At 38.4% G+C, this 20,077-nt stretch overlaps 1 protein-coding gene across 1 annotated transcript in view; it reads left to right on the forward strand.

The window, feature by feature from the left end:
- LOC135710983 (hemicentin-1-like) overlaps positions 1-20,077 on the forward strand; it is a 277,039-nt gene that overhangs the window by 164,325 nt on the left and 92,637 nt on the right. Inside the window, exons 3-4 of the mRNA XM_065233722.1 lie at positions 19,705-19,828; positions 19,925-20,039. Of these exons, the coding sequence (XP_065089794.1) occupies positions 19,705-19,828; positions 19,925-20,039 (239 nt within the window). The remainder of the gene's footprint in view (positions 1-19,704; positions 19,829-19,924; positions 20,040-20,077) is intronic.

Consider the following 20,077-nt stretch of genomic DNA (forward strand, 5'->3'; position numbering starts at 1 on the left):
AGAAGACCCACTATCAGTGTATGCATGTGCAATGCATCATTGGGCATCAATCAAATACATATAAAGGTAATACCAGTTGCTTTCAACGGCTGACACAGCAATTCAAACGAACATTTTAAACTTAACACTCTTCGTATAATGGACTTTCGCACTATTGAGCCTGAATGGGAGACATTTTGTACCAACATTTTAATGCTTCTTGGTAAGTATAGGAGTATACATAGCGCAAAAGAAACTTTTGGTGTATTCAAAAATATAATGTGTTGGGATTTCTTGTTTTGACGTAGAACTACGGCTTTGTCGACTATACTGGGTGCAAATCAAAAAATATGTGTGTTGAAGTAGTGTTAGGTTTTGAACGCCAGTCGATAGGATATTACATTACAAACCTGTTGAAATGAATATTTTTCCAATTTTTCTGTAATAAAAGTTTTGAAAAATGTACAAATGCTAATTTTATCACTGTTTTGATGAAATAAGCGTTTTTCTCAAACCCAGTCATCATAATCGAGTACCACTTGGTTGCACATCGTTCTGAAAAGATATAAAACAGCACTGCTGTCGGGCTTCTGCTCATTACCGCTTCGGACGGCGTGGCGCTTGGTCCTGCAGTAAGCAGGAGCAAGTCAGTGGTTAAAGGTGACTTGGGTCCCGTTCAACTAAGGGACTGTTCATTAACTACGAGGGGGGGGGGGAAGGCGTGGGGTCAAGAAGCCCAAACAATTGTCTGCGGAAATCTGTAGGAAATCCTGTCAGGGGCGGGGCTTAGAAAGTATTCTTTTGTGCAGTATATGTAAAGAAGGAGGGGCGTTGGAAGTTAACCCAAATGCATATACCGTGCATCATAGAGAAAGAAGCTCTATCGGTAAAAAATAAGGTAAAGGCATATTCGTAATCTACATTAAACTTGGAATCGAAATCCGAAATTTGATCAAAATTGGAGCACCGGAACTTTTTTAAATAAGTGCGATTACATTAGCAAATATCACCATCTTAGCGCCCCTCAGTAGAACTTTGTATGGGAGCAACCCGATCAGAAAGGAATTACTAGATTATTGTAGCATATGTTATTTTGTTTCACTGATGCTTGTAACAATGGTTGCTCAAAGTTAGTTACCGCATGTAGTTAAAATAACATAATTTATAACAAAACTTTTTCTCAGCGTAACAAAATTTTAACAAATTTAATTATGATTATAACAGAAAAATAACAAATTTAGTATCATGATTTAGTTTTTATGTAATAAAAATATATCAAATGATAATATAAATGAAAACCAAACTATAACTCATTTAGTTTCAATAAAAATAATACTAAATGACTAAATTATAACAATCTTTGATGTATTCTACATTAATATTACCTCAATAAATGTTAGATTAAAATAATAACATAATAAGACTATTAGGCGTTTATTTTCAGCATCTTTTTGAAGCATTACATATTTAACATAGGAACATTCACATTCATATTAGCAGCAAACAAATAGCTTTTACCTTTAGCTGAAGCTCTTCGCTATTTGCAGAGTATAAGAAAAAAAAGTTTCTTTGAAATTCAACTTCGAAATGAAAATTAAAATGAATAAAGCAGTAATAAAACAGATTAAAAATCACTTTTTACCATAATAGGCAATAACCTTGGACTTCACCCTTGCGACAGCTGGTGTATCGCCATGATAAAGCCGATGTTCTACCAACCGATCTAAAAACATAAAATTTAGTTATTTGAGAAAAAATCATTACGATGACATCTTACCTTCAATATATGAAACTTTCCCAGGTTCCAATGGGACCTTCGTTGACGTTTCGCTTGCTTGATCGCGTCTCTCATTGCGTTGACCTCCGTTTCGTCCTTTTGGGTTGTTGGAGCTGCGGCCGGTGACAGTTCGATTATTGAATCCTTCAGGCCAAAGATCGTGCATCATCAATTTAACAAAAACGTAATCGCTCTTCTGGGCGGCTTCCGAAAACTTCTTTAACTTTTCTTTGTCTGGATAGTCATCGAATTCAGTGAAGAGTAGTTCATGTGGCTTCCCCAGCACTTTTAAATTTAATGCATCCGTTAGACGTAGGCAGCGCATATTGCTTTCCCTGTACATCGACTACAACTTCTTCAATTTTGTAGCCAGTACATTGTTCTGCTGAATTAAGTCCTCAATTTTGGGCTGTTGTCCACAAAACACACTAAAATTGGTAGAAAATGTTTTAAAATAGATCGGTTGGGAATTTAGGCAAATCCTCAAAGAAGCGAGGTTGGAAGTGCTGTCCACCAACCAATTTTCCGGGTTTTCTAAATTAAATCAATCTGTTTTTCGTAGACGATTTGCTCTGAAAACACCTGAATAATAACAGTGGGAGCGCACTACCATCCGCATCGCTTTTTAAAGGAATTCCAGCACAAATAAATAAATGCTACACTAATAAAAATTCAATGATTATTTTTATGTGTCCCACACATGAATTTTTGCAATGTGATAAACAAATGAATTTTATGTCTACACATAAGAACTATGTGTCGGACACATATATCATTTGTTTATCACATTGCAAAAATTCATGTGTGGGACACATAAAAATAATCATAATGATTCATAAATTTCATGTGTACTTCTGAGTGGATTCTGTTTATGTGTGGACAAATGATAATCATGTGGAATTTTACATGGAAATTCTCCAATTAAAATGTGTCGAATTTTATGAGTATACTACATTTAGAGAAAACTGCATCGGAACTGGAAGTTGCTGAAAGCGGAGGAAGTGGAGCAGCTGAGAAGCGATGGGAAGCTGATGATGATCCAGAATAAGATGGCAATATTTCGAGATCGAGGGTGTCGGAAGTTAGGTTGATCAAATGGGTTTGTATTTCATCGGTGGCAGAATAATTCTCAGCAGACGTAATTGGAATAGATGCGATCAATGAATGGTTCAGGATCAACAGTTAATGTATAAAGTTGAATAGACGAATTGGCTTCGCCAGATTTCGTTTCATCGAGCTCCTCCGGCTGTAGTTCATTCTGCTGATGTTCGACACTGTTTGGCAGTGATTTGATATTTGATTGTTGCATTCGAGAAGGTTTGGTTTTAGAGGCATACGTTTCCAACCTTCGTAAAATCATGTTGCTCCCTTACTTGTCCGTTGCCTTCGCCGTTCTCTTCGATATCCGAATCCCAGTCAGGGAGGAGATTATTTTTGATTTCCAATAGATGACGGTTGTCGTCAGCATCCATATCTATTAGGGGAACTGGAACCGCGCACCATTTTGCTGGTGGAGTAGACCCCATTCTTGAGAAAAAAGTATCTAGAAATACACTTACTTCTTGTGAAAAACAGTTAGAAAGATTTGTTAGAGAATTTGAGACTCATTTTGGAACTAAAAGTATGGTGTACAACGTTCATTTAATCGGTCATCTAACTCAAAGTGTTAGGAATCTTGGAGCCCTCTGGAATTCATCCCTTTACCCGTATGAAAACGGAAATGGGATGCTGATAGGGTTTCAGACATCAAAAAATCGTCCTGTCCTTCAGGTATCAAATAAGTTTTTGTTACATAGAATATGTCATTTTACAAATGTATCAAGTGAAGCACCAATTAAAGAGTGGATAAAGAAAGTTTGGAGTTCATCATATCAAAATGCAACATTTGATAATAAAAGTAACTATGAGCTACCGAATAATGTAGATCCAAATAACGAGCTTAGAAATGGTAGGTTTTGCGAAATTGCAAAATATTACTACAATGGAATTAAAATTTGCACGAAAGATTTATGTAAGGATTTTAAATATGACGATTCTTTTGTTTTCTTGGATTGTAATTTTTTATGTATCACTCGATTATTACTTGATTCTAGCGAAAAAGTTTACGTTATAGGAGAAATTTTGACAACAAGAAAACTTTACGAGAACATGTACATTTATGAATTTTCAGGAAATCAAAAGCTATGTTGCATTAATGATTCACTCCGATTATGTGTAAGTGTTCAAATTATAGGCAACGATGACAAAAAAAGCAAAACAAACTATATTTCCCTGTGCAAATCAAAAACACAAATTGATTAACTCTGTATCATTTAGCACTATCTCTTTAACGATTATATCTTAAAAAGACTATTTATTTAAAAAATCAATTTCCAGTGTATGAAATGTGTTTTATTCATTTATATTTGGTTTTGTTTTAATTCTGTTCAAAAATAAATTATGAAACTTTAAAAATATTACTAATATCAAAATTTGATTTATTTTTGATGTTTTATTTTCTATATGTCAAATCAACTTATTTTCATGAACATAATTATATCATAACCAGTTATTCATAACAAAAAATGATATGATTTTGATACTGTTTAGTTATTTCGTTCTGATCGGGGAGCTATCAATTTGTTGGTTTAGTGTCAAACAGTGTAAATAGTTAATATTTTGCTTTAAACTTTGATTTAAAAATCGAGATGAAAGTCTACGGTTTCGAAAAAAAATATCGTTGTGCTCAAAAAACGAAGCTCTTTCAGATGTTACGACATTACACTTAAATCGACACACGTTTTTTTTTTTTAAATTAAAGAACCCAATTGGCGCAATTACTCAGGAATGCTTGCCGCGTTTCAATAAAATCCTATTTTGAGAACATTGTTCATTTTTTAGTATTATTAGGAGCTAGGAAGTTAGACTTTTTCACCAAACACACATTTTCATGTCCATATGTAATATTCATAGAAAAAAAAATCAATTTAATAGCTGAACCCCCTAATTTTCAATTAATGTTGTACTTAACACCTACTTATTGGAAACCAAACGTTTAATTTGAGAAAAGTCACAGTATTCTATTTTGCCATTATTCTACGAACACGTTATAAAGTACATAATGATGATGCATGGTAATTTTATGTTAGGGTTGTCCTCCAAATTGGAGAACAAAGAGGTGCTTAAACCCCGTATGATCGTTATACTCCTTCCTCCACTACTTCGTTTAAAGTACCGGCTTCTGACAGGTAAAACAACTGCCTGTTGCGTTATCATAAAATGCAAACTTCACTTTTTTCTCTGCTTCAGAAACCTAACTTAAAACTAACGATTCACCCCGAGCAGGAACGAATATCTCGATACCTTAAATTTGTATGGATGAGCCTGACATAAGAGGTAAAATACTGTGGCTGTTATATGCTTTTTTCAAGCCACAAAGACAGTTATTGAGAGATTTGACATTATTTGAGGATCTGCATACAAATAATCACCCATATTCTTGATTTCGTTCGAAACGTATTTTCCACAAAAAAAAATTTAGTAGCGGCATCTAAAATTTTTTCTCAGCTAGAATCTGAGTTTTATTTGAACCTTAAAACATTTCCCAAATAAAAAAAAAAACAAATACTATATACTTATAACTCGAATTCCAAATTTTTTCCATGGCCATTAGGATCCATGTTTATCAGAGAGGTAAGGAGGAGCTAACGCTTCGAACGCTGACCGACTTCCTGATGGATATCGTGGAGGATGCTTGCGAGGCCAACGTCGACGTCGATTTCAAACAGGAGCACCAGCCGAAAGGTGGTTTTCAATCCGGAAAGAAGTCGAAAAGGAAAGGTGCTGTGTACTGCCACAGTGAAGTCAGTAGTCCGGGCCTTAATTCATCCAGTGACAAGAAGTTGAGACCGTGCAAGTTATGTCAGTGTACGGAACATCGTCTGCGACACTGGGCAGAGTTTAAGAAGCTGTCGTATACGGCCCGGTTGAAGTTGGTTACCCGCAAAAAACTGTGCAACGTGTGCCTGTCCGCCGTGGACAATGAAGGTTCAAAATTTGCTGTAATAATGGCATGCTGGAAACTCTTCGGTTTCCGCGAATGGCGAATTGCGTTCGGCAGAGATTTGAAGGAGATGTTCCACCAAATGAAAATATGTGCCGAGGACAAACAGAAGCAGCTGTTCATCTTTATCATGTCTCCGGAAGACCCACCAAGCATCTACATTTTTGTTATGTGCATCTAGTTCTCGAGGTTCTAGGAGAGGAAACGTCGGCCGCACCGATACACTTCGCTCGCGACAAAGATACTTCGAAGGAGAGAGTTCTGGGAATGATTTGGTAGTCAGACATGGATAAGTTCGCATTCTCAACGATGCATCGTGAGCATCGTGAAGCCGTACCTGTACAAAGGAAAACGATCGACGAAAAGGCTTTTCGCTTGCTGCGTGATGGGATTCTTCGACCCACTCGGGTTTCTGTCGCCGTTTACCATACACGGCAAAAGCATTATTCAGCGTTCGAACTGCGATTGGGACCAGCACAACCTGGATCTAATCTGATAAGGTCAAATACCAGCATTTTTCATACAGAACAACTTTGTCTAAGATTACAGCTTTCTACAGCAAAGATTTGTTAATCATTCAATAGGAATAGAAAAAATCATTTTACAGAGGTCAAATTGATGATCCTGTAGGTGCCTACAGAGATACTCAAGCCCTTTAAAGGAAGAACTATTTTCGTTTTGGTAAAACTAATAAGCATTACACACAAGTATGAATTTACCATAACAAGCATAGCATTTGGATTACTACTTTTTATGATAGACTAAGCATGAGCATTTGTTAGTAAGTGCTCTGCGATGGAAAACCTCAATTAGTTCCCCAGCTCGCTGCTGTACTCTGCACTGACCAGTACGTTGAAAAGTGGTCTCACCTCGCATTTTTAATCATAATCCATCAGACCATAAAGCAATATGTGCTAGCCATAATAATTTATCATCTGTGCACCGGAGAAAGTGCACCCCCACAACAATCAACCGCACGGTGTAACCACTTTTCGACGTGTTGTTGTTTTTACAGGCCGAGGCCGAGGACAAAATAAAATGGTTGATTATCTGGCTGTAATTTCCCCGGCAAACAATTCCCCTCCCGATCCATCCGTCACGCCATCATGACCCATCGTCGTCGTCCAATCCAGCTGACCATCGGATAAATACTTCGAGTTTCCGGTGCTTTTGTGCCAACCATCTACAATGAACTCAAGCCGTCTACTGTGCAGCCGCTTCAGGATGCGTGCGAAAAATTGGGCAGGGATACCATAATTTATCATCTCCATCGTCATCATCACCGTCATCATCGTAGTCACAAACATTGACAGGATTCTGGATGCTGTGCCTGTGAGTCTGGTCTGGGCAGGACGGCAGTAGCATTCGGTGTGGAAATAGCTGAGAGATTCCTCGCGGCAGCAACCAAAATTGGTTTGCATCAGTGCGCACATTCTGTTGTATGCTCGTACCCACTTCCTCGAAGTTTCGCTGCTCGGATGCTGCAGTGTAAATGCCTTTTTTGTGCATAAATTATGCTGCGGTTAGTGTCATAATTGTGAGCCATCAATTTCTGCAGATTATGCCCACACATATGTGTGCGCTGGGTCGGTGTCTGTGCATGTGATGTGGGCAGAAGGGCTGTCGGTCGGTTCCGGTGGTGCATGTTTTACTGGATGTTCCGTTTTCCGGTTGGCTTTGTGGGCTACGGATATCCACACTTTGACAGCACTGGCCGGCGTTGTAATAAAGTTTATAGATATCCTGGGGTAATATGATGTTTAAGCTAGCCGGGAGAATGTGTCGAACCATGGCATTTCACAGCTGATATTGGTACCCTGTCGTTGAATAGTGACGAGATGCTTCGCAAATAGAACAGAATTTTAAAGAGAGTGCAAACCAAGCTTAAAGCTCACCAAGTTAGACCACTGATTTCGAAATTGGAGATCTCAACCGATTTTAAATATCCAACCCCCACGTCAAAAAAATACCCCAATTAAATTCAAATTATTTTCAGCATTAAATTATTATTTTTTACAAAATCCTTTGAAGCTCATCAAAATTTGAGGAGTTGGTGATTTTTTGACGTAAGACTACGTCTGTGATTTCTATATGGGGGTACACTTTATGAAAACCTAAAACGGAACTTGTAACGAAATTATGAAAGATTTTGAACGTTATTAACTGGACAAATTTTAATAACTTTATCACCAATAAGTTTATCGCACCTGCTAGAATTAAGACTTTATCAGTTTTTACAATGTCACTGTTGAAAATTGCACGAATGTGCAATTGTTGCTATGATAATTAAAATTATCACCGATTGCCTGTGAGAAGCGATTTTCCTAACACAGATTTCAAAGTTGAGTTCCATCCGGTCTCACCAAACGGTATTTATTCAATCACCGCGTGGTGAGTGGTGGTGTTCTCGAGTACATAACAAAAGGCTCCCCGCAAGCAGCTAGCTATCAAGGCTGCTCTTCATCGCTGATCGGATTCAGTTCCAATCACCGTGTGTGGTGGTGTCCGGTCGTCGGCATCAGCAGGGCTTTATGTGGTGTTTACACTTAGGCTAGTTCACTAGCGCCAATGAGCTCACTGCTAGCAAAAACGCTCATCAGCATAATGTAAACGGAGCATCAGCGTCTACCAGCATGAAATTTCAGGAGCAATTGAAATTCGTGCTAGTTGCGTGTGAGTAAATCCGCATAGATGTAAACACCCCATTAGGCGCGTGGCGTTGAACATTGTTCTCCAGTACACAACGAGCTGCAGCCCACATGAGCATTCATAGAAGGAGGAAGAAGCCACACCGCTATTGATCGGAATCAGTAGCTCTTCGTGAGTCGCTGTGGACCATCTATGCCAAGCGAATCATACTAAAAAGTATAAACAGAGAGAACCCCGCTCAAATTCCTATTTCTATACAAAACACAAGCTCCTGCTGCAGTTAACATATAACATTTATTATATAAGACCACGTAGTCCTTCGTCACCATTGCGGACAACCCTATAGAGCTGTCCCTTGTAGTGTTTTAAATGGATAGATAAAATATCTGTCCAGAAATGACGGAGTTGTGATTGTTTTTGCATTTTTTAGTATCAGACTCTGGGGGTTTGAAAGTTAATAACACAAATTTCAAAAGGTTTTCCACAGGGTTGCTTCCACTCACTTGCTATAAAAATGTTTTTCGGAATTATAAAATCATTAGATGTTAGTATGATGTTATGTGGTTGTAAGTTAAAAGCAGAGGTTGTAAAGTATGTATTTGGCACATGAAACCTGTCAATTTCGCTTTCAGTGTGTCACAATCAGCAATTTTATGATTCATGAGCATTCACTCAGAGTGAGCTCTCGTGAGTCGTAAAAACTCTGATTGTGACACTCTGAAAGCGAATTTGACAGGTTTTATGCAAGGTTGCAAATACTCATTTCAGCTAAAATAATGTTTTTCGAAATAATAAAACCAAAAGATGGTATGATGGCATGTGACCAATTCCACGCCAAATCGGTCAGTCACCAAACTTGACTATCTTCGATCTGGATGATACTTGGCACATATTTTCAGTATGATAGACCAAGTATTTTCCGCAGGAGAGGATGGGTAATTTTTTAAAAGGGCCTATGTGTTTTTGCACACATACTTTAAAAAAAATGTAGTTCGAAAACAGTTGGTTGTAGAAAAAAATTTACTCAGAAGAAGTTGTAGGAAACTAATAAGGCTTTATAAAAAAAATATACACGGATTTTTTTTTTCTTTCGTTTTTTTACAAAAAAAAATAAAAATAAACCTCTAAATTCAAATAACAAAAAAAAACGTATTTTTGATTTTTTTTTTTATATTTTTTTAATAAAAACTTGAAAAGAAAGCAAAAGTTTTGAAAACAACTCCAGGATGGACAAACTTTTAATAAAAAAGTTTTTCTAAGAGCAACTTTTAAGGCATTTTTGAAACTTTCATTATTTACGACAAAATGTTCAGTTTGATGTCAGTATATGAATATAAAAATCATTTCAAACGATAATGCTCATATCAATAAACTTCCTAAATGTAACCGTTTTCGAGATATTTCAAATTTACTTTCATCATAATCAATTTTTTGTAGAAAATATGCCCTTTTCGTAAGTTATACGTGATTTTCCATCAAATATGATAAGTTTTGCAAGATATGCATGTACTTACCTTCAACTTACCCTTGCACCAATAGACTATTGAAAGATTGGTTTTAAACTTATAAGATAAATAAGATAAATAAATGAAATACCCATGCGTTTTTATTTGCATCTTACATTTATTACTTTCGATCGTCTTTAATAATAATAATTTGTACATAAACCTTTTCGTTGGATATATTTTTATTTGTTGAACTTTTGATTGGTATGTTTTTATATGTTATGAATTTTTAATTTTACCTGATTCTGAATAATACATGTAAAATGGATGAATAGTAGCTTGTTGATTATTCCAATAACTACTTTGGGCAGCATCTTGAAGAAATAATGAATAATTTTCGGAAAAATCACAAATTATGACAACTTCTCCATTTTTAAGGGTATTTTTTGTATTTCTCAAGAAACTAGACTGCTGAGTTTTAATATAATCATGGGATACCAGTTTTTCCAACTTTTCGCAAAAATAAGGAACAAATCCATCTACTGGTTTTACAAGTTTCTCTAAACTACATCGATCAGTTGAAACCCATTGTTCAAAACATATTTCAGACATACCCTGTTCCTCGAATTTTTCTGAAAAACTTCTTTCAAAATCTGAGAGACCTGGGCAACGTTCGCATTCGCATTCACAACGAGCTGCATAATATTTCTTCAAAATAATGGTTGAAATCTTTTTCGAATGAATATTTTCTAAGACAATGAAGCATAAAATTAATATTTTCATGGATGGTACAAACACAAATATTGTGAGAACCTGAACTACCAGTAATTTGCAATGCATTGGTTTTAGTGCTGCAAATGAACTAAATCCAATGCTATTTTTACTAACTTCTTGAAATTTAATAAAAGCTTCTCGCAATGTACAAACTAAAAGTCGCTTTTGAATATGAATCTTCTTACCTTCCTTCTTCACTGAAACGTAATCGTTTAGTCCTGGCGTGGCTCTGCTTATCTGGTCGCTTTCAAAGAACTGCAATACCTCGTTTTTAATTTCGGGATCCAAACCGTGTCCTAACCTTTCGTTAGGGGTGGCCAATACTCCTTTCCCGTTTGCCAAGCATCGAGCTTGCAATACAATGTATTTATTTGTTTCAAACTCGTCCATTACCGTTTGCGATGACCAAGATTTCGGCAAAATCGTTAGAATCCTTATTTGATCGTCGCTCGATGAACCTGGATCAGCAAATCTCTCCTTCAGTTTTCCGATCATCTCATTGTGTTCCGCAGTTTTCAATTTAAGTTGCTCCAGGTCATCTTCTTCCGCTTGAAAACCAAAGATGCGTTTCTTAATGCCATTGGTAATGTCCATATACTTTCTCCGGGGATAGTTAACATTCTGGAATTTTTTTGTCGATATTGGCGATACGTTGATACCAGCTATGCCAGTTCAATATTATGCATCCTGGAAAATTGTTGCTCTCCACTATCTTGAGATGATGCTGTTGTTATTGACGTAGTTGATGGCATTTCTTCGAGGCTATGTCGAGATGTAGATGGCTGCGGCTCCGCGAGGTCCATGACTGACGGTTGCACTTCTAGTTCCAGATTTTCAGCACATGGTTCGATTCTATTCAAATTCAAGCAACACGTATCACAGATTGATAGAGATGTATCCAAATTTAATTTCCACTCTAGGAACTTATGTTTTTCAATCAAATTTTCGGATAATTTACGAAACTTTGACGGACACCGTTTATTAAGAAACGGCTTGCAACACTCGACTTTCTTGAATTCCATATTCAAATTATACTTGTTCACTCAAAAAGATTTTTTTAGTGATGTCTGTTTTCAAAAGGATGGTCATTCTTATATACAAACGTAGGTACCATTTGGATATTCAGATATAAATATTGTTTTGGTATTGAAGCTACTCTAACAGAGAAGCTCTTGTTTTCATGAAAAATACCATGGAAGACATTATAATGTACCGAAAATAATAAGATGGATAGGTACATCAGTATTAATAACTTTAATAGGATGAAACTACGCTTGATAATGAAAATAAGTGCAACTTAACTTGTGTTGGTTTCTATATTTAAAATAATAGTGTTTTCATTTCCCCTGTAAATTCTAAACGTGTTGTCTGATCGTTCAATCGTCAAAAGACAAATTGAAGGTAAGTGTATCTTGCTAAACTTATCAATGCTGATGGAGAATCACGATTAACTTATGAAAATGGCTTATTTTCTACAAAAAAAATTGATTTTGATGAAAGTACATTTGAAATATCTCGAAAACGGTTATATTTAGGAAGTTTATCTATATAAACACTATCGTTTGAAATGATTTTTATAATCATATACTAACATCAAACTGAAAATTTTGCCGTAAATAATGAAATTTTCAAAAATGCCTCAAAAGTTGCTGACCGTAGAACCGGTTCCGAAAATTCCGAAGCGACATATCAAATCACATCTACTATGACCAATAGCACTCAAAATTACTAGCATAAAGCCATATGGCCACGATAGAACCGGTTCTGGATATTCCGGATTATGGTTCCACGTGGTCAAATTTGATATATCTCATAACCATATCAAGCGACATATTAAATCACATCTACTCGACGAAATATGACAAATGACACAAAAAAAAAAACAACCATGGAACAATATGGTCACCGTCGAACCGGTTCTGGGTATAACAGATCATGATTCCACATGGTGAAATTTGATATCTCTCATAACCATATCAAGTGACATGTCAAATGTGCTGGTCGAAATATGATAAATTACTTACAAAATTACATCCATATGACATCCAGATTATGATTCCACATGGTCAAATATGATATCTGTAATAACCATATCAAACGACATATCAAATCACATCTACTCGACGAAATATGATCAATGGCCACAGTAGTACCGGTTACGGATGATCCGAATTATTAAACCAAATACCGCGTGATAATGAATGCACCATCGTACAAATAATGTCCCCGTTTCACTTGTGCATACAATGCCTTGGTTTTCTTTGCATGCACGTAACCTATAGCTCATACCGTAGTAGGCTGTGTATAAAAGAAAATTATTTACTTAGTTTGACAGTTGATTCGTGATTTGTCCCACGCGCAAATGTCGCAAAAAGACATTTCAATCGCCGTGGGAGTATCCCGGTGGACCGTCAAAAGGGTTTTAGACCGAGAAAAGAAAGGACAACTATTCGCGAAGGTGGTCACAGGTCGTCCGAGGTCAGCTCGGGTTCCGAGGGTTATCGCTGCTATCAAAAGAAAGATTCGGGTGAATCCAGTGCGTTCAATAAGGAAAATGGCAATGGAACACGGGATCAGTGACTTTACGGCACGGAAGATCGTAAAGGAAGATTGCGGGGTGAATTCAAGGGCCGAAAAAAAACTCACATGATTACCAACCGCATCCGGGAGCTACGAGTCAAACGATGCAAGAAAATCTTAAACATACTTAAGCGAAAAAATCCGGTAATCCTGTTCACCGACGAGAGCATGTTTACCGTCGATCCCGTATCAAATTCCAGAATCGACCGGTATATTAGTTCTCTTCCGGTAAAAGACGTGGCCAACGAGCACAAGAACGTGTATCTGACCAAGCATCCTGCTAGCGTTATGGTGTTTCGATTGGTGGCTTCCGATGGCAAAAAAATGGACCCGGTGTTCATTCCAGAAGGCGACAAGGTCAACACGGAGGTCTACATCGGGATTTTAAGAAAGAATGTTCTTCCGTGGATCAAAGAACAGTACAGTTCGAAGCCAAATGTTGTATTTCAACAAGATGGGGCTCCGTGCCACACCTCGAATCGCACTCAGAAGTGGTTGCAGGAACATCTTCCGTTCTGGGCGAAGGATATGTAACCGCCATCCAGCCCCGATCTTATTCCTTTTCGGTTCATGTGGTATCAGAATGGATATTGGGGTAACATATTTCCTGTATGCTCAAATTGCTTACAATAATTTAGAAAAACTTACAGTAAGTTTTGTTTCTCGCGTAAAAGTTCAAAATGAAGCGCAAAGCAAATCTTTGCAACAATTTATTGAGGAATGGTTTCCTTCTTCCGTTGTCCCCGAAATAAATCGGAATGTGGAATGTGGAAAGCGTTTTGTGCTCATAATATTACAATACTTCTCCCTCAAACAACACCATGATGACGTCATGCTCGTTTGGCTACACTAACTGACAGTTTGTTTGGCTACATTATACACTAAAAAATATTGAAATCTAAATAGTATAAAAGTTACGCTAAATCGCAACTCTCCGTACCGACGCAAAGGTCGGTATAAAAGAAGAGAATGCAAACTTAATATAAAAATGGTTAATGCGTGCCATAGTATAAAATCGAAATATACTTACAATGCATAGATACGGTTTATTCGAGAGAAGGGTTTTTTCGTTGCTTTATTTTATTTATGGTAAATATTATTGTTTTCATATAAAAATTAAAATTGTCTCAGGAAGGTTTTTTAATTATTTTATTTTTTATGAATATTATTTAAAAAATACTTACAATTTCGATGTTCATTAGGATGAACTCGTGCTCACGCAGTCTAGCTGCTTAGCAGATTACAGGCGCAGTAGAAATCCGCCGGGACGAAGCTCTTCACCAGCACGAAGCTCCGAAGAGTATCCAGTTGTTCTTTTTCCTATCATTTTAGTAAACACTGATCGAATTCCACTCCGTTATTCGGACTTAGTATAATTTTGACGAAAATTATAATCGAACCATAAATTTATAAATATAGTATAAATTTTGAAAAACCATAAAATACATGCAATTTAATTTATATCCGTTTTGTAATATTTTTGAGTGCACTTTTCCTTTTCCGAGCCGAAGTCCATAACTGCACAGACACTGGGTGCTTTATCAAAGAAACCCAGTGCCATGCATACATGAGCACACCGAGCGGTGTTTTTACCGAGACTGGTGGTGTGAGCGGATATTATTTAATCGGTCATGGAATGTTCCGTTCGTCAAAATTGTTTAATAAAATGTAGTGTAAGTTCTTTCATAATATTATTAGGAACAAAATGTTTGTTTTTTTTGCCTTGATTTGTTTTCCGTCGATCTTGTTTTCCGTGCTGAGCACCAATGCTACCGACGCCAGGGAGGCAAACCCATCACAACTCATGAACCGGGGACCAACGGCTGTACTTCCCTTCCGAAGGAAGGCGTGATCAGAGATGTTATGCCTCAGTAATGTTTGCACCATTGAGCAATGTCAAAATTAAAAAAAAAAAGTCTCAAAAATTTCGTTTTCGATTGTTTTTATTTATTCAAAGGGGGGATGTTTTTCAGAGTCTTAAACTATGTTAATCATCGATCGAGTTTCCACTTGCTGCAATTACGGCCTCCACACGCTTCCGGAATGCACGGCAGGTTCTAATAATGTAGTCTGGATCCATTTATCTCCAGGTACCGGTCAATGTTTGTCTGAGGCTTGCTGTACTCGGGTGGCGTTTAGAACAGGCCTTGGCCTTCATGACGCGCCATATTCAGTAATCCAGCGGATTAAGATCGGGGCTGGATGGCGGCCACATATCCTTCGCCCAGAACGGAAGATGTTCCTGCAACCACTTCTGAGTGCGATTCGAGGTGTGGCACGGAGCCCCATCTTGTTGAAATACAACATTTGGCTTCGGACCGTACTGTTCTTTGATCCACGGAAGAACAAACTTACTTAAAATCCCGATGTAGACCTCCGTGTTGACCTTGTTGCCTACTGGAATGAACACCGGGTCCATTTTTTTGCCTTAGGAAGCCACAAATCCAAACACCATAGCGCTAGCACGATGCTTGGTCAGATACACGTTCTTGTGCTCGTCGGCCACGTCTTTTACCGGAAGAGAACTAATATACCGGTCGATTCTGGAATTTGATACGGGATCGACGGTAAACATCGTCTTGTCGGTGAACAGGATTACCGGATTTTTTCGCTAAAGGAAGTTCAAGATTTTCTTGCATCGTTCGACTCGTAGCTCCCGGATGCGGTTGGTAATCATGTGAGTTTTTTTTTTCGTGCCCTTGAATTCGCCCGCAATCTTCCTTTACGATCTTCCGTGCCGTAAAGTCACTGATCCCGTTTTTCTTTTGCCATTTTCCTTATTGAACGCACTGGATTCACCCGAATCTTTCTTTTGATAGCAGCGATAACCCTCGGAACCCGAGCTGACCTCGGACGACCTGTGGCCACCTTCGCGGATAGTTGTTCTTTCTTTTCTCGGTCTAAAACCCTTTTGACGGTCCACCGGGACACTTCCACGGCGATTGAAATGTCTTTTTGCGACATTTGCGCGTGGGACAAATCACGAATACGCTGCCACTTCGTCATGGTGCAACTGTCAAACTAAGATAATCATTTTCTAAGCTATAGGTTACGTGCATGCAAAGAAAACCAAGGCATTGTATGCACAGGTGAAACGGGAACCTTACGTGTACAATGGTGCACACATTATCATGCATAAGGTAACTACACAGTTCGAAATGTGAATTTCTGTTCAAAATGATGCACATAAACAGAGCGTCACGTATCAAATAAGTTTACATTTTTTTCCTTGATTTGTTTTCCGTCGATCTTGTTTTCCGTGCTGAGCACCAATGCTACGGCGCCAGAGAGGAAGCTCCTTCACCTAGACCCTACCTATCGACCAATCAACACATGAACCGGGGTCCAACGGTTTTACTTCCCTTCCGAAGGAAGGCGTGATCAGAGATGTTACTATCAGGCCTGCTGGGATAAGTTTACTCTATAAATCGTTTAAAGTTCTGAGACATATCATGAAATGTTGCAAATTTTGTTTTTTTTTTTTCATTATTATTATAGTTACTTTAACACTCTTGGGGTTCACTACCATCTGATCACTATTTTATTTTTACTGATAGCCTTAGCTCGTTGGAGGCTATTCGATCAATGAGGCCGATGAAGCACTCCTCGTATTTCCTGACCGAAATCCGAGCTAAATTGAGTACTTTATCTAACTGCTCCTATACTATCACCTTAGTTTGGGTCCCATCTCGTTGTTCAATTCCGGGTAATGAGAAAGCGGACTCGCTAGCTAAGGTGGGCGCTATGGAAGGCGATATTTTTGATCGACAAATCGCCTATGCGGAATTTTTTTCAATTACCCGTCAGCACGTCCTCACCAACTGTCAACAAAAATGGAATGAGAGTGATCTGGGAAGATGGTTGCATTCTATTCTCCCACAGGTGTCGAATCCTAGTAGCACGCTTGTCACAAATCAATTGTAGAAACTTATATACGACTTATTTCAGTCATAAACAAGCTGCTCTAACTTATTGTGATGAAAGTGTGCTACTCGGGAACAAGCCATGGTTCAAAGGATTGGACATGAGCCGTGACTTTATACGTGTCATATCAAGGCTCATGTCCAATCACTACTCGTTAGACTCGCATTTCTTCCGAATCGGGCTCGCAGGCAGCAATTTGTGCGCTTGTGGTAGTGGCTATCACGATATCGACCACGTGCTTTGGTCATGCACCCTCCATTGTGTTGCTAGATCCGAGTTATCCGCATCCCTCAGGGCCCGAGGAAAACAACCCATGCGGCCCGTTAGAGACATCTTGGCGAGCCGAGATCTCGACTATTGCAATTTAATTTATGTTTTTTTTAAAACGGATAGATCTGAGGATTTAGTAGTTAGTGTCATCTTGTGTTCCCCAAAGTTGTTAGCTGCCCATCGGTGTACCCCCATGTTTCTCTTTTTCATCAGTTGGTCGCTTAGTTCGAGATCAATAGCACATTGCTCTCCAAACCTAGTGTTCTCAATCCCTACCCTGCCATCCATTTGTTACAATTTGTTACCCCTAACCTCGAGATAGCCGCGAGTAATCGGCCCCCGCTTTACTAACGTTAGTTTTAAGAAATTTTGTAACCCAAACATTGAATATCGGCTCCGCAAAGCTACGGCAAATGAGCCTGGAAAAATAAACGCATTTATAAAAAAAAACACTCCTGGGTCATTCGTGACTTGTCCGGGGGTGAGCCTGGACTTTGGCGTGAGAGGTATGGATGTTAACAACTACGCCGGGGTCGCCCCCGCAAATGTTGTTTTTTTTTTTTTGCTTTATAAGACAGATTTTCAGCCTTGGGCTTTAATGGGCTGGTTCATTAAATGTTGTATACAAAGCCCATATTTTCAAACAACATTGCTTACAAATTGCTCGTTTGTTTGAAATGAAATATGTACAAGTTTAAGTGAATGAATCTTTACATCACAATTAAAATTAAAAATTGTGGACTGACATTTTTCAACTACCGGATGCTGAGTTGTAAGTTAAATAGCAATCTCCGTTCTCCGTTCAAATTTTATGAGCACTTTCCTACCTTCGTCGTTTGACGGACGCTGTAAACAATGCCTCAAATAAACAAACTAATCGAAAAAGCACACATCCAAAACCGTGCAAAACTACAAGTGCTCCGTGACACAATAACAAAAGACACGTGCCCGCCCTGCCACACGTGTTGGTGGATCATCTCATGCACCTTCTATGCCTACCAAATACCCGAGCAAAGTCTGAAGCCAATTTGAAAAATAAATTTGATGTTGTGATGTCGCTGATAATGATTACTCAGGTGCTGTCGTTTTGGTCGTTTTCACGGTTAAAATATCAAAATTGAGATCAAAAAAAATCTGCCTGTCACATCACATTGAAAACTAATTCTGCTAACATATGAAGCAGACTGAATTCAATTTGGTGTTCTACTAAGGCAAAATGAAAACACAATTTGTTATCAATTTAGTCAATCGAGTAAATTGAAATCAAATTATGATTTAAGTATGATGTTGATATCATAGTTTGCTTTTGATCTGCTGTCATTTGGATGCTGGACTTTGCTCGGGTAGGGAATGTGGCAGCTCTGTCATCGTGATTCCACATGTCCTTTTGAATCTCAACTGGACTCAACGTTTTGCGGCGAATTCCATCTCCATTCCGGTTCATCTGGGAATATTTTCCGAAACCATATTCAATCAGTTCCACTAACCGAAAGAGCATTGCATAATCACAGACCTCGCCATCATCGCTGTCTAATCCTAGCTGTTCAATAGGATTGTTCCAATTGATGTTCTATGTTTGATGGAAATGGTTATGTACCAACAGGTTCAACATTGCGGCAATCCAAAGAGGAATTATAACTACAGATTAAATAATAGCTTCATTGTGTAAATAAATCAGTAATTAGAGAATCTTCGGCGCTGCTTCCATAAATTGTCGGGATAAGAAAACAATCGAATGACATCCCTAACCGGGTGACGCACTGGAAGCTCCTGGAGTGGAGATCGAGCAGATTGTTTGACGGATATTGATTTGCGATATCTGAACGATGCCAGCGTAATGTGTACAATATGTGATTATAACGACGCTACGTTCGTCGATTGCTAAATGCCATTGTCTACAACCGATAGGGAATTGGAAAAATACATACAAGATAGGGAATTGGAAAAATACATACAACCTCGCACCGTACACCGCTTCCCGGATCGGAATTGCATTGGACCATTTCCATCAGCAGTGAAAAATCCGAATCGATTTTGCAAGCCGTGTAACCGCTTTGTATGCAACCAAATCTGAATCTCATCTCCGGAAATTCATAACGATTGCAAACAACATTTTCCAAAATCCAACTATCGAATGCCACACAGTCAACTCTCACCCACGCTTCCGCTGGCCCAAAAAACCACAAACTAAATCCAAATTGTACTGACCTCATTCTGAATGCTCTCTCTCTCTCTCTCTCTCTCTTTCCCTCTTTCACCCGCAGAGCCTTACAACGTGGAAGGCGTAGAGGGACGCAGTATCGAGTTACAGTGCCCAATTACCGTTCCACTGTTCGAAGTGAGCATGGTGCTCTGGTTCAAAGACAACGCCGGGATTCCTCTGTACAGGTATAGACATACAATACATATTGCATTTGCTGTAAAAGGTTGCAGGATCTCTAAAAGCTAAAATTTGTCTTTCCCCTTTTTTCCGGAACCGCCCAGCGTGGACGTACGTGACAGAGTTGCCCGGCAGCCGGCGCACTGGTCAGCGCCTGAAGTATTTGGCTCACGTGCCAAGTTCAATATTGATAAATCACCTGCATCCCTGCTGATAAAGGTAAGCAACGGGTCATGCACGTTCTACCGGTTGAATCG

This window comes from Ochlerotatus camptorhynchus, unplaced genomic scaffold (assembly GCF_037179485.1).
Source record: "Ochlerotatus camptorhynchus isolate MF236.1 unplaced genomic scaffold, CSIRO-AGI_Acam_v1.1 ptg000412l, whole genome shotgun sequence".
Lineage (NCBI taxonomy): Eukaryota > Metazoa > Arthropoda > Insecta > Diptera > Culicidae > Ochlerotatus > Ochlerotatus camptorhynchus.